This window comes from Lycorma delicatula, chromosome 1, assembly GCF_047948215.1.
Source record: "Lycorma delicatula isolate Av1 chromosome 1, ASM4794821v1, whole genome shotgun sequence".
In the NCBI taxonomy this organism is placed as follows: domain Eukaryota; kingdom Metazoa; phylum Arthropoda; class Insecta; order Hemiptera; family Fulgoridae; genus Lycorma; species Lycorma delicatula.
The window spans coordinates 80,508,587-80,524,575 of NC_134455.1; the positions used below are offsets into that span (position 1 = coordinate 80,508,587).

General features: G+C 31.2%; 1 protein-coding gene across 6 annotated transcripts in view; it reads left to right on the forward strand.

Annotated features, from left to right (window-relative positions):
* Window positions 1-15,989, forward strand: part of LOC142319510 (uncharacterized) — a 341,658-nt gene that overhangs the window by 168,541 nt on the left and 157,128 nt on the right. For 4 of the 6 annotated variants that reach the window (XR_012755208.1, XM_075356870.1, XM_075356889.1 and 1 more), the window contains exon 15: window positions 13,037-13,161. Coding sequence is in view for 5 of the 6 variants with exons in the window: in XM_075356870.1 (XP_075212985.1) it covers window positions 13,037-13,161 (125 nt within the window). In the remaining variant the exon portion in view is untranslated. Of the gene's footprint in view, window positions 1-259; window positions 351-13,033; window positions 13,162-15,989 lie in introns of all 6 variants that reach the window. The other 2 variants (XM_075356902.1, XM_075356912.1) reach the window with 2 other exon arrangements.

Below are 15,989 nucleotides of genomic sequence, written 5' to 3' on the forward strand. Positions count from 1 at the left end.
TTTTTTTTATATATTGTAAAATACTGACAAAATAAATCCAAGCGTTAAATAAATTACTATGTGTTTAGTAAAATTATTTAAACTTTTGAAAAATTTGATTAATTTTTAAAAAGGTTGTTTTGTACATTGTTTCGTAACATTTCAAGATGATTGATTTATATTAATGACCAATAGTGCTCTTTCTGTGTACTTGTGTGTTTGTGTATGTTTTTCCCTTTGTCCTTGTCTTACTAATTACTGCATTTCTGTGTGTTCTCAGGCTGAAAACCTTCGGAAGAAAGCATCGCGTGTTGAAGATGATAATGATTCGTTGGTTTTGCAGCTTAAGAAAATGGCTACGAAAGCCAGAAGTAGGTTTGAAATTAATGCTCTTGGAAGCTAACAGATCTGAAAAATTATGCGTCTTATTGTTATTATTATTATTTCATTGATAGTTTTGTCCGCTTTATTTCAGTGTGGAGTGAAATTATAATTTTTATTTTTTTTTAAATTTTATTAATGAAAAATATTTTGTGATTTTATATATTTATCTGAGTAATGCAGAATCATGGCTCTGTACCATTTTCATTGACTGCACAACTATCGATTGTTATTCATATTTATGTTCAATTTTGTTTGTTACAATGAAAAAAATTAACATTTTTCTCTCTTTTTTTTTACCTGTTTATGAATGAAATTTTTAAAACCATCCTTTGCATGTGTGTTGAATTTAGTGCTTTTTTATTTTAGATGAATTTCATCTTGTGTACTTATAAAATATGTAAATTATTTTCCAGCATGTTTTATGATTATTCTTTTTTCCAATTTTTTTTATTTAAAATTTATAATTAGTCTATAACGTATTGCTCTGCTTTTCTTTAAATTTTATCATAATGTGTAAGTTGTTTTTGTAGTTGTTTTTTTGGCTTGGTTTTTTATATCTACTAAGTGGGCTATATATACTCAGTTTTATTGTTCATTGTGACTGAAATGATATCACAGTAATCAAGCCAAAATCTGAACATCATATTTATCATACATTAAATACAGCTATTTAATGAGTGCTAAATTTTTTATAGAATTCAAGAGTACAATAATGGATAACATATTTACTTACAAAGTAAAGTAATGTCAAAAATAATACCATTTTTAACTTAATTACTGAATTTAATTATTAAATTATTATCTAATATAATTAACATAGAATATACGTGTGCTTTGCAATAATTGTGCACATCCTTGTATTTAGTGAAAGGTCTTATGGAAAAAGAACCTCAACCACCTCTCATTGTTCTGACTGGCGGCAAAAACAATACACAATATTTACAGAAAGCACCTTTGAGTTGGCTTGAGTAAGCTAGCTGTGGTAAATATGTGTCCAGCTTCTGGCGATTGAATTTTCTCTTGAGGTGTTTGGCATCTGTCACAAAATTATAGTTCTTCGAAGGTATTCAGACATTTTTCATACCTGTTTTTTCTTATCAACTGACATATTGCTTGCCAGGCTGACAAATTTTCCAATATCATCATGACAACCATCGTCTTCAATTTCACTTTTACTGTGTTGCACACTGGTTTGAACTGTAGAAGGCCCTGCTGTTGCAGTGTTTGAATCAGAGATTGATTGTACTTCCTTGTCCTCATCCTCATTGCTGCTGCTGATATTTTTTTCATTTTAAATTCATGGAAAAAAGTAAATTTAATTTGACCAAACATTGATGTAGGTGCGAACGTGGCATCTCGTTGCATTGGTTTGACAAGGAAGTTTCCAACTGACTTTACTGTAAAAATTGAGTTTTATGTGGTATATGACTGCACTAGTTGAGCTTAATTAAAAAATATGATTCTTATCATTGTAACATAAGACACTTATGGAAGACTCATCAATTAGAAAGTTTATCAGATGTACAGACATTTTTTGAAAACCTCTGTTTTGTACTCAGGGATCCCAAAACAAATATTTCCATATATCTGTATCATCATAAATCTGTCACAAGGATATTCTAACTGTACTGTACCCAGTATAGTACATATTCTGTAAACATCGTTCCAATTTGCGATCATAAACCTCCTAGTTTCTGGTACTAATCTCTAATCTCAGTTTTAGTCATCATATACATTCAGCAGATCACTTTAGAGATCTCAGTTGGTTGAGAAGAATGGTTTACGGAATGCCTGCTGTGTTGTAAAATACAATTATTAAAAAATCTATATGCAATTTTAATAATTTAAAATTAATTTATTTAGAAATCAAACCTTTTTAAACAATTTAGTAACTTTTCCATTATTATAACATATTAATGTGTACGCCATTATCAGACTGTAATTTTGCAAACTAGTTAAGTGTAGTACTAACTAGAAGTTATAAGTTGATAGATGATGAATCTATTTTTATTGTAAGATTGGGGACGTTAGTGAATATTATTTAAGATTAATTCAGTCATGGTGTTGAATCTGAATTGTTATATGAATGATTAAATAAATTTGAATTGGGGAATTACAGCTTACTTAGTGCATAGTGCTATATATAAAAAGCAAAGCAATTTTTTTAATGGCATTCAGCAAGAAACATGGAACCTAAAAGAAAAAAATTGCTTTCTTTTCATAATATTTAATTTAATAACAGAAGATCTCTTTCTTCATCAAAAATGCTATAAATTTATAATATACTACATTCATGTATTAACAAGGGGTTGCTATTGCATTCGACATAATGCATAATAATTATGAGATTAATTGGATTGGAATTCTATCTTAATGCTGCAATAATTGTTGTGGAATACAAAGCTCTTTTATTTTATGTGTACTTAATAAACATTTTTATACTTATATATTTTAATTCATACAAGAATACTTATTAACATTTTTTCTAGTAATCTCCAAAGTACATTGAATATGTCAGTGACAAAGATTAATTTAAACAATGTTTTAGACATCCAAATATTATTTTTTTGTCTAAGATTTTATTTTTATTAGGATCTTGAAAAAGGTTAGGGGTAGGTCCTAGATGTACAAAATGTGTTATTTGTACAATGGTGACATCCAATAAATTTCAAGTATAAATTAAAAATAATTCTGGAATATATGCTCTGAAAATCTGAAATGTGATTTTCACATCTTTTCAGCCTCTTTTGAGGGATTGCTTTATGTTTACCACACTGCTTCAAACTGTATCATAATAGAGCTAATTATATCTAAAAAAAAATTGTTTTATTATATTAATAATATTTTATTTTTTAATTAGGAAGTGATTTTTTTACTAATAAAACTTGTATCCTTTGCTTATAATTATAATATTTTAAAACATTATTGTGAGAACAAATATCATATAAACATTTTTACAATTTTTTTTGGATAATCTTTCATCAAATTCAAGCTATCGTAACTTTTTTGTTAAGTACAATAAAATTATTATTTTTTAGATTACTAAACTAGAGATTGTGATGATTCAAAGCATGTAAGATTTATTAGTTTATGTTTATAATGAAGAGAGTAATAATTTTTTTCAAAATACCCCTAAAATACCTAGGATTCTGGTACTGTGTATTACGTAATGGCTTGGGATTCAAAGTGTTAAAAATCTACTCATTTCATTGTGCAATGTAGTGTAGTTACATTTGTTCATCAACTGAACTGTGTTTTTAACTGAGCAAATACTGAAACACGTTCTTGTAAACAATTGAACTGATTGCACTAGATACAAAAGTATTTTACAGTATTTGTTCAGTTATGACATTATGTAAAAAAACTAAAATAAAAACTGATTGTATGTGGTCCATTACATTTTACTTCTAATATGCATTTTTGTCTTTGTTTGTTGTAGAGTTTGTCTTTATTTTAGATTCAGTTTTAATAATTATTTTTACAATTTCCTGCCTGTTAAGTTTTATCTTAGTTTTTCTTTTTACTTTTATAAAATTATGTTTTTGTATACTAATTTTTGTACTTAGAAAATTATTATTTAGATTAAATTTTGGAAGTATCTTGAAACTTTTGTTTAGTCACTGAAAAATTGTTTGAAAATAAATATTAATAGAATTTAAGTTATGAAATGAGACAGAGAATAATGAACTAATTCACTTAATGAACTAAAGAATTGTAGTACAGAAATATAACTGTAATTTTGGTTAATTAATAGATAAATTCTATGTAAGCTTTTGATAATTTATCAGTTATAATCTACAAATGTTCTGCTTAATACTTTATTCCACCACTGTTTCCATCCATTTCTGTCCCAAGCCTTCTTCTTTTCCATGTGTAGTTTTCAATCTTTATCTCATATTTTAATTTTATCCTCCTTCTTCTGCTTTACTTTTTCGTAAAGTATTGTCATGATTCCACTTCCCCTAACCACATATTGAAATCAGTTTTCAGTTTGCTTTTGTTTTATGTACTCCCTGCATAAGTGATCTTCTTCTTTAATCCTATCCATTATTTCGTTACCTACAGGGTAGAATCAAAAAGTAGTTGGACTGAATTTCTATAGTGCGAACGGAGCGGTGGAGGGAGGTCGGACCACATGAGCGTGGTAGTGGGGAGCCTTCCGAAGAGACCGATATTTTTTCCACTTGTGTCTCGTGACAGGACGGTGAGGAGCCGCGAACTCGGCCGAAATGAGCCGATCGCTCGCTCGAGTTCTACACACAGTCTAGCCACGCGCGTATTTCAAATTCAACTTCTAATAAAGAAATGACGACTTGAACGTGAATTAAATTGACGGCTTTTTGTTTATAATTTTAACATTTAAATAATTATTCATAATTTTTAGTTATACTTATTTATGAAAAATTATTTACAATTATATTTGAATAAAAAATAAATATTTGATTAATTATAAAGTATTATTTCGATTATTTTTATCTTACTTTTTTTAATATTTCATTAACCCTTTCACCCAACACATTTTTCTGATAGTCCATTTTCGATGAAAATTTGTACCAATAGATTTTTTGATTCGCTTATTACGAATCTTAAATTCGTTTATCAAAATTCAAAATGGTGGACAAAAATCAATAAAACTTTGTTATTTATTTCATTTATAATTATTAATCTATTAGGACGTTGAAAAGTTCTCGTTTCCCAGCATTAAATTCTAATTAAAAACAGCGAAAACATTTTCAGCCTAATAGAATTACGAATTATTATTTTTTTTTTAAATATATTAATCAATCGAAATTAAAGCAGTCGTTACATCAATTCTTTAAATTTATTTTTGTCAGAAAAATAATTATTTAAACCATTAAATTAAAAAATATACAAAATTCGTATATAACCATGTAATTGAATACTTAGACGACATATTTTGAGAACAAATTAAAAATTAAATATGATTTTTGAGAGACCAATTAGAAGTTGAATTTGAAATACGCGCGTGGCTCGACTGTGAGGAGAACTCGAGCAAGCGATCGGCTCATTTCGGGCTCCTCACCGTCCTGTCTCGAGATACAAGTCTGACGTTGATTTTGACGAAGGCGTGGCTACCGTTCTCGCCACTAGTTTTTTACTTAAGTCATTTGGCAGCACAACAGAGGCAATCTGTTAATGTTGTTATTGTGAGTAACTCGTCTGCACGTTTATGATCATTTCATCTCTATTCGGGTGCGTGCGTGTAAAGAAGCTACAATATTTTCATCTGCTAGGACCAAAACCGAGGCAATTATTGTTAACGTTATTTCGCCATTTATATTTAATAATGTGTTGCGTTCTTTGGAAAATATTAATTATGTAACAGTAACGATGGATAGTTTTACTTCACAGAAGTGAAGTAAAACTTGTTCCGATTGTTGTAAACTATTTCAGTCTGGAGTTGGGAAATCAATTTAAACTTTTAAATTTCGATGAAGTGGCTCAAATTTTTACTAAGTATCTTTTGCAGTGTGTGAAAAATATAAAGTTGAAAAAAGTTGGTTTGTTTATACTACAGGTAATACCTATTAATACAGGTTATACCTATTTTAGGAATTGGTTGTTCAGCCCACATTATGTACAGTTCACATATGTACAGTAAGAGTTATGAAACTTAAAGAGTTCTGTGAATTTGTGGATTAATGTGGACCATTTAATTAAAAAATATACAAAAATCGTATATAACCATGTAATTGAATACTTAGACGACATATTTTGAGAACATTTTTTATTAAAAAACTTTCATAAAATTAAAAATTAAAAGATTAAATATGATTTTTGAGAGACCAATTACTTTTGACAAAAGATTTTTGAAAAAAAAATTAGTTTCGATTACAATGCTGCGTATGTGGAAAGAAATATCGTCAAAATTGAATTATTTATTATCGTTTCCCCACCACTTGAATGAAGTAGATAATACATTTATAATTAATCAACTATTTATTTTTTATTCAAAAATAATTGTAAATAATTTGTTCATAAATAATTTTTCATAAATAAGTATAACTAAAAATTATGAATAATTAATAACTATTCATAATTTTTATTATTAAACATTAAATAATAAATAATTATTTAAATGTTAAAATTATAAACAAAAAGCCGTCATTTTAATTCACGTTCAAGTCGTCATTTCTTTATTAGAAGTTGAATTTGAAATACGCGCGTGGCTCGACTGTGTGGAGAACTCGAGCGAGCGATCGGCTCATTTCGGGCGAGTTCGTGGCTCCTCATCGTCCTGTCTTGAGAGACAGTTATTTTTTCCAGTCGCTTGCGGGCAAGCGGAGAGTAAGCACGTTGATTTCCATGAACCTATGTTAAGAAGTGTCGTCGCGATCCGAGATGGATAAAAATTTGATGGCGCAGCAGCGCTTTGCCATCAAATTCTGCGTCAAACTCGGGAAAACCGCGACAGAGACCCTCGGAATGATTAAGGACGTCTACTGGGATGTTGCCATGAGCCGCTCAACAGTGTTCGAGTGGCAAAAGCTGTTCCGGGAGAGGCGGGAGCTCGTCGAACACGACCAGCGCGCCGGTTGCCCGTCAACTTCAAGGATTGATGAAAATGTGGCCAAAGTGAAGGCACCCAAAGTTCGTACCCCCTGGACAGACTGTGAATGCCAGTTTTGTACATGAACTTGCTTAACAGGTTGCGCAAACGCGTCCTCCGTGTGCGGCCAGACATCGCCAATTCTTGGAAGCTTCACCACAACAACGCGCGCTGCTGCTGAGGGAGTTTCTGGCCAAGCACAGGGTTGCCACGTTGCCTCCCCCCCCCTTCAGTACAGTCCAGATCTGGCACCGCCGGACTTGTTCCTCTTTCCTCGGCTCAAGGGAAACCGATTCACCTCCATTGAAGATGTCCAAGGAGCCGTGACGGCATCTCTGAAGTGGAGGCCGGAAAGCAAGTTCCAGAAGGCGTACGCGGAGTGGGAATCACGTTATACGCCTTGTGTCGAAGCACAAGGGTGCTATTTCGAGGACTACTAAGGATTTGTACCAATTAGTTCAATAAAAAAATTTTAATTAATTCAGTCCTACTACTTTTTGATCCTACCCTGTATCTATCCATCTTATTCTCCATCCTTCTCCATATCTGCATCTCAATACCCTCAACACAGTTTCTCTCTCTCTCTTCCTTATTTCATCCATATTTCATTCCTATACAAGACACTCCATACATGGAATTTGGCTAACCACTTTCTTAAATCCTCAAAATTACTACATAGTAATTTCCTCCTCATATTGAAGGTTTCGTTTGCTATTGCTATCCTTCCTTTTATTTCCATTACGCATTTCCAGTCTTCTGTCACCATTCTCCCCAAATATCTGTAATTTTTTACTTTTTCTATTCTTATTTCACTTGTTCTTATACTAAATTTTCTTTGTTGTTTAGTTTCATTAATTTAGTTTTCCCCATATATTTACTTTCATTTCTTCCTTCAGGGCTGTTGACAGTCTTTGAAGTAAAATGAGATAAAATCAGTTTACAGCTAATGAGTTGAAATTATGTCAGATGAAAAAAATTCAAGCTGGAAACTAATTTCAGTCCTTTATAGTAGTAGTGTATTTTACAAGCTGAGTTTCTGAGATGAGTAAGTATAGCGCAGTAAACTTCTAAATACCTGGCAATAGATTAAACTGTTTGCAACTTCTACAAGAATGGGGGAAAGAAACATTTTATTTATTTTTATTTTTTTAAATTAAAATAAATTTAGATATTGTACGCAAGTTTTTTTTAGTAATAAAAAAATAAAAAATATCTGTTGTTAAATCAGTGCAGAAAAATCTTTCCTAAATTCCTGTTGGCCATTGTAATTTTATGGTTAAAATATAAAATCATGTGCACAAATAGGTAATAAGATTTAGGCATTCTCTGGTAGAAAAACCACTATATGAGGTTATTATAGATTATTTGATATAAATAGCAAATGCAATTAACAAGTCTGTGCTGAAATATCAATGATTTATGTTAGGTGACATAACAAAAATGGTTTTGGTGACTTTTTCTTTCTTTTTTCTGTTTAGCCTCCAAAACAATCATAAGGTATTACTTCAGAGGATGAATGAGGATGATATGTATGAATGTAAATGAAGTGTAGTCTTGTACAGTCTCAGGTTAGCCATTCCTGAGATTTGTGGTTAATTGAGACCCAACCACCAAAGAACACTGGTATTCACAAACTAGTATTCAAATCCATATTAAAGTAACTGTCTTTACTAGGATTTGAACCTTTGAACTCTCAACTTAGAAATCAGCTAGCCGATTTGCAATAACGAGTTACCCACTAGACCAACCTGGTGACCTGGGATGAAATAAGTCACTCCTGAAATAGACATAGCCATTCTCAAGGTGACGCATATCCGACACCTGTCTTACGAAGAAAAGTGAGGAATTAAGTTGCTCCCCATTGTCTTTGTCTTTAAATCGAACATATTGTTGTACATAAGCATACCAAGCCCAACAAAATGTAGGATAAATAAATACTGTTCTATAAGTGACATCTTAAGAATAATACAGCAACTAGTTGTTTATTGAAGATCATTTCTTTAGAGAAAGCAAATCTGAATAGTGCCTCTTGTACCTCAGGAGTTTAAAATAAATCAACAAAGAAGATGGATGAGATAAAAAAAATATTAATGAACCCCTTTTGTTGAGAAACTGTATTGTATAAATTTTTTCTACAGAAGGAAAAAATGTAAAAAAATGGTTTAAATGTGTCAAGATTGAATCTAGTTGAGTTGCTAACAAGAGAAGAAATTGGTAATATTAAGGTGAGGAAAAGTGACTGAAAATGAAAGTGTGATGAAAAGCTTTCTTGTCAACTCAATTTGTAGCATATTTGAACTTCTATTTAAATATTAGATTTTATTTTTTCTTTATTATTAAAAATATTTATTATTTGCTAAATACAGGAAAATATATGAAGAATAATGTTCAAAAGTAGATCAGTGTTGCATGTAATTAATTAGAACAGAAATATTAAATCATACACATTTAGTAATTCAGATTATGGTTGTTCTACTTAGAAAACCTACTATTTTTAGATAATGCTTTCTCTCTTACTTTTCTGCTTTCTCAGTTAAATGTATTTTTACAGTCTATGTTACTTCTATAAAGCTATTTTACTACTTTACTGTTTTAATTTGCTACAGATATATACAAAAAAATAATCTAAAAATATTTTTTAAATGTTTCTATTTTTTTTGCGATTGGTGTATGAAAAAATTAAATCTATTAATCATGTTATGAAAAATATCGATTATAAATTAAATCTACAAGTTGCACACAAATGATATTTTCAGATGAAATGATTACAGGTTGTTTGGAGCACCAAGATAATGAAAATTGTGAACAAATCAATGAATGGTTTAAATGTAGTAAAAATAAATATTGTTATTAGTTGCTAACAGAAGAATAAATTGTTAAATAGGTAAGAATAAATATACAAAAAATGAAAACGAAGATGAAAATATATGTTGGTCCAATTTTATTATACAATTTCATGCTATTTAACAATAATATTTGGTTTGATTGTTTGGATGTCTGAGAAGAGATTTTCTGAAGTTAAAAAATTCTTTGACATAATTTGTAATGACTTATTAAAAATAAAGAATCTTTTTATCATAAAAATAAAGGAGACTCTACCATTAAAACAAGTTTGATTTCACCTTTTTGTTGTTATCAAAATTTTATTTTCAAACAACCAATGTTTTAAGACTGAGTTATTAATACTAACCGAGAGCATTCATGTTTTCATTTTAGGTATTAACTTTTTAAGCACAGTATTTTTCAAATTAATTTGAATTTTCTTAATAATAGATGTTTTTAAGATCCTTAAATAAGTTACTATAATGATTTATATTATGTGTTTCAAACTGTATATGTTTTTACATATATTTGAAAATTATTTGTGAACTTCATCTTCATTACTTATTCTGGGTATTTGGAAGTTTACTGTTATCTTGCTAATATTTTTAATTACATACATAAAGTGAAAATCATCAAAAGCAGATTAGTATGAACAGAAGAGCTTTTTTTTTGTAAAAGTGGACTTTATTTATATAAAATACAGGTTTAGGAAACTGAAAGAAATATTTTTAAACAATCTTTTGGTAATAGAATTTTATGGCATAGAAATATAAACAAGTAGGTCAGTTTAGTGCAAGATACTAATTCTACAATTTTTAGTTTTATAAGGTGGTGTGTAGGAAAGGGCAATGATTTAAATAAATAAATAATGAAATCTCTCATTCATCTTATTTTTATTTTAATACTTAAATGGGTACTTAGAAAGGCTGAAATTATACTATTCATCATGTATCTTTCATAAAAGTTACTTCTTAAAGATAACATTTTTCAGTATGGTTACATATTCATGCCTATGCATTCTTTGATTTGTGAATGCTAATTAACTTGCTGGAAATATCTCAATAGAGATTACCATACATCCTTCACCAATCTTACCCATCGGTTGATTATTTCTTATAAGAAATAGTTAGGCTTTTAAAAATCCCTATAAAAAGAAATAGCTGCTGAAAGATATGGGGATGTTGCAGGCCAAGCACAGACCCTGTAATGTCGCTGCTTACCATATTATAACATTACTAAAATCATTTTGTAATGGCCGCTGGTATAAATGACTCCACAAATAATTGCAAAATTTCTATTTGTTAACATTGCCGTTTATATGAAAATAGGCTTTGGCAGATATCCAAACATTTTTCAAGAAATTTTTTTTGTATTACATTTTGTAAAAAGGTTCAGCAAAAGCAACTACCCAATTAAAATCATGTGTTTTCAGTTCCTGGATGATCCACATGTTTTATATAGTTAAATCAATATTCTACATGATAGAAGCTTAATGATAAAATATATCACCATGCAGAATGCTGTGGTCTGCAGGAATGAAGCTGTGACTGCTTTGACAATTTCTAATGTTTGTTTTATTTGACCTGATCTTCCTACTCAAAACTGAGATTCTGTAAAAATCTACTCAAATCTGTAGATTCAGAATTCTGTCCACATCTTTACAGCTGTGGAACTAGATCGCGATACCAAACTTAAAAAATTTTAAAGTTTTTTCATAGTGTCATAAATATCATACTTCTTTAAGGTATAGACTTACTGAGGTAGTGATATCGCTTTTACTTAAAGTGTTTGAAGCACATGAACAATGCTCATGGTAACCAAACAGATTCAAATACAGAGATAGAAGAACAATTGCTAACATGTACAGGAACCAAACAGCAACAGTAATAATTGAAGAACATAAGAAAGAAGCCGTAATAAGAAAGGGAGTCCGACAAGGATGTTCCCTATCTCCGTTACTTTTTAATCTTTACATGGATCTAGCAGTTAATGATGTTAAAGAACAATTTAGATTCGGAGTAACAGTGCAAGGTGAAAAGATAAAGATGTTACGATTTGCTGATGATATAGTAATTCTAGCCGAGAATAAAAAAGATTTAGAAGAAACAATGAACGGCATAGATGAAGTCCTACGCAAGAACTATCGCATGAAAATAAACAAGAAGAAAACAAAAGTAATGAAATGTAGTAGAAATAACAAAGATGGACCGCTGAATGTGAAAATAGGAGGAGAAAAGATTATGGAGGTAGAAGAATTTTGTTATTTGGGAAGTAGAATTACTAAAGATGGATGAAGCAGGAGCGATATAAAATGCCGAATAGCACAAGCTGAACGAGCCTTCAGTAAGAAATATAATTTGTTTACATCAAAAATTAATTTAAATGTCAGGAAAAGATTTTTGAAAGTATATGTTTGGAGTGTCGCTTTATATGGAAGTGAAACTTGGATAATCGGAGTATCTGAGAAGAAAAGATTAGAAGCTTTTGAAATGCGGTGCTACAGGAAAATGTTAAAAATCAGATGGGTGGATAAAGTGACAAATGAAGAGGTATTGCGACAAATAGATGAAGAAGGAAGCATTTGGAAAAATATAGTTAAAAGAAGAGACAGATTTATAGGCCACATACTAAGGCATCCTGGAATAGTCGCTTTAATATTGGAAGGACAGGTAGAAGGAAAAAATTGTGTAGGCAGGCCACGTTTGGAATATGTAAAACAAATTGTTAGGGATGTAGGATGTAGAGGGTATACTGAAATGAAACGACTAGCACTAGATAGGGAATCTTGGAGAGCTGCATCAAACCAGTCAAATGATTGAAGACAAAAGAAAAACCAAACAGAATTGATTGTAGGGCAGAATGATGTCATGAGAATCCTTCAACACAAAACACGTCTTTTTTTTTTCTTAATAACACTGAATTTTAAAAATCTCCTGTTAATTTAATATTATAATACATTACTGTAATATAATACAATACTGTTTTTATAATTCTAAAATATTTTTTTAATATTTACTGAATATGTAATTTTTAGAATTCTCTGTTAATAAGAAACAATCTGTTGTTAGATATTTCTTAAAGTGTCGTTGATTAAGAAACACAAATTGAACCAATAGGATAAGAATATCTTCATGATGTTATTGCTATGTTGGGTTCATTGATTTGAGTATGTATGTCATACATTGGTTTTTTTTCACAGGAATAATTAAATAAACATTTCCTTACAGCTTTAAGAATATTAATAAAGTGTTTAGTTTAGAGAAATTTATGTTCCAGCAGCTGTGCGAAGGCATAGCCCTTCAGCTTCAAGACTTACTCCAGAGCCTCCTCAGGAAAAAGATGAAGGAATATCAGATGAAGATGATCCAGCAGAGTTGCGCTTACTTTTGGAACTTAATGAACAAGTATTATTATTTTTCATTCTTTTAGTGGTTTATGTTGTCCATGTTTTGTGTTTTCATAGAAGTGTACATGAATGTGGATGCGACATGGTTATTATGTCATGCATCGTTAAACATCTTAAGTAAATTTTGAATACTAAAATTATGTTATTCTTTTATAAATCTATGAGTATTGTTCATTAAAAAAAGACACAAACATTTCGTTTTTGAAGTAACATTTAAAAGATTATTTAAATTTGTTCTGCAGAATTGTGTAAAAACAGTATTGTTTCTTAGATTTTATTTTAGTTATTAAATTTTGAAAATTATTAACAATAATTTTAAGTGTAATAAATTCTCTATCTTTAACCTAATTGCTAAAGCCCTATTGTTAAAGGTGCATATAGCCAATTGTCTTTCTTCACTTGAGTTAAACTACCAATTTCATTAATTCCATTAAACATTCACTTTGAAGAAGGTAGAAAGATGACTGGACTGCTACAGTGGATAATAAACTATGACACATAAAAGACATAGTGTCTTGGGACTTTTCATGCAGGAAAATTTGCTGAGAGGAAGTGGTCTTGTGTTGACTGCAATCAGGATATGCCTGAGCTACTGACAGACACTTGATGTCAGCAGAGAGCACATCACTATGTATCTGATGCGACTGCTGTTTTACTGTCCATCACATCCTTGTGAACTGCATATGCTATGCAGCCTCAAATTCATAAATTTTTAAGTCACAAATTTAAATTGCCAAGGGACATACGGTGTGTCCTAGAAAATGACAAGAATGTACTAGACCGGGTATTGTTACTTCTAAAAAGATGTATTATACTTAATAAGATTTAACCCATCAAAAACTTTTGATATTGATTTGTTATTCATGTTTCATGTATTGTCCTAATTGTTAATTTTTTTTTTACTTTTTAAATTTTATTCCTTTCATTATCTTAGTTTTCATCATAGTTCTAACACTATTTTACAAATATTTTAATATCCGAGTAGAAGCCTCTTATTATTTTGACCCAAATGAGAACACAAAAACATTTTTCACCCACCAAAAAAATAAATTTGACCTAAATGGAACCATGGGACCCAATAAATGGGAATAAAGTGGGAATCTTAGTCTTACAAGTAAATTAAACTAAAAGTATATAGAAGATTCAGATAAAATTCAGATTCAGTATAAGTATAGAAAAGCTTTAAGGTTTATTAAATAAGATTCTATTATTTTAAATTGAAATTCACTTAATTATATAAAAACTAAGTGTTGAACAGGATGTTTAGTTATCTGTAAAATTATCCATTATATGTAGAATCCCCAATCACCGTCAAATGCTCGAAGTGGTCACTCCATAATAGTATCTTCTATTATCTGCTCCTCCGTTCCACAGTTGCAGTCAGCAGATGGGTGGAAACTCCCACCTCTTCACGTGTAACCACACCTCCCTTGACTCATCCTAATATGGTTCAGCCTCAACCAGGTTTGGTGCGGTAGTTGGAATCCCTCAACCTTCTTTGTTGGCTCTTGAACCAGGTGAGCATTGTTGGGTGGACGTTCATTCCAGTGTTGTTGCCACTAGGAGGCCATGTCAACAGAATTGATACTTTGTAAATCAGCCCAGGGCGGTTTATGTGACCTCAGTCGAGTTGGTAAATCTTGTAGGGCATCATACAAGGGAGAGTTCTCATGAGAAGTGATCCTCTTGAGCAAGTCTACCTTAGCTGCTCTCCTGCTTAGATCTTGCAGAGCAATATTAGCCAGGACAGGCAACCACTGAATGGGAGTAAATTTAACAGTACCAGTGATAATCTTTGTTGTGTGGGTGTTGTTTTCCCACACAGGGTGCAATATTTACCAGCCAACTACACAAGAGTGAGTGCAACAGAGTGTAGAATATTCCACAAAGTAGTCCACACCTCAACTGCGTCCGGCAATCTTTTGAAGTAAATTCACTCGTGAGCCAAGTTTCTTAAATATCTGATTCCCTATTGTTTAAATGTCAGGACTGATCCAGAATGATTTTCAGATATATTGGATTGTAATTATGGGGTACTTCAATTCACATGTAAAAGTCACATGTAGCTTCCTTAGGGCTTCTTTATTACTTAGATAGAATGCAGTAACCTCAGTCTTATTTGGGTTAGGCTGAAGTTCCATGTATGAAGTAATCACTCAATTTTCTCAGATTACTTGTCAGCACAGTATCACAATGCATAAGATCCTTATTCTGGAAGACCAATGCTAGGTCGTCCGCTTACTGAATTTTCGTGGAGTCCATGAAAATGTCATAGATATACAGGTTAAACGGAATGGAGGCCATAACTGATCCCTGAGATAGTCCATTATTCAGAGTTCTCCATCTACTAGCCTGTCCATTTAGGGGCACCTTAAAGCGCCTGTCAGAGAGCATGTTGTTCACTAGAAATGCCAGCCTTTGACATGGGATGGCCTCAATAAACTTCATCAATCCTCCCTCCACAAAAACTGCAACTGATTTGAGACCTCACTGAAATCTAGTCTCCACTAGAGTTGTCAATATTAAGACCTGGTTGTAGCAACTCCTGCTTCCTAAAGCCAATCTGCTCCGCGGGGATGATTTTATCAAATGGCCTCTTGAATGCGATTTAGAATAAGCCTTTCTAGTAGCTTATAGGTCATGCTGAGTAGCAATACTGGAAGGTAGAGAGAACTTCAATTCTGTCTTTGCCTGGTTTCAGGGTGGCAATTACCTTACCCTATTTGAAAAGCTTCAACAATTTTCCAGTTCTCAGCATCACATTGAAAAATTCAGTGAGCCACAATCTAGTTTTAGGTCCAATGGCCTTAAGAAACTCCAGATATA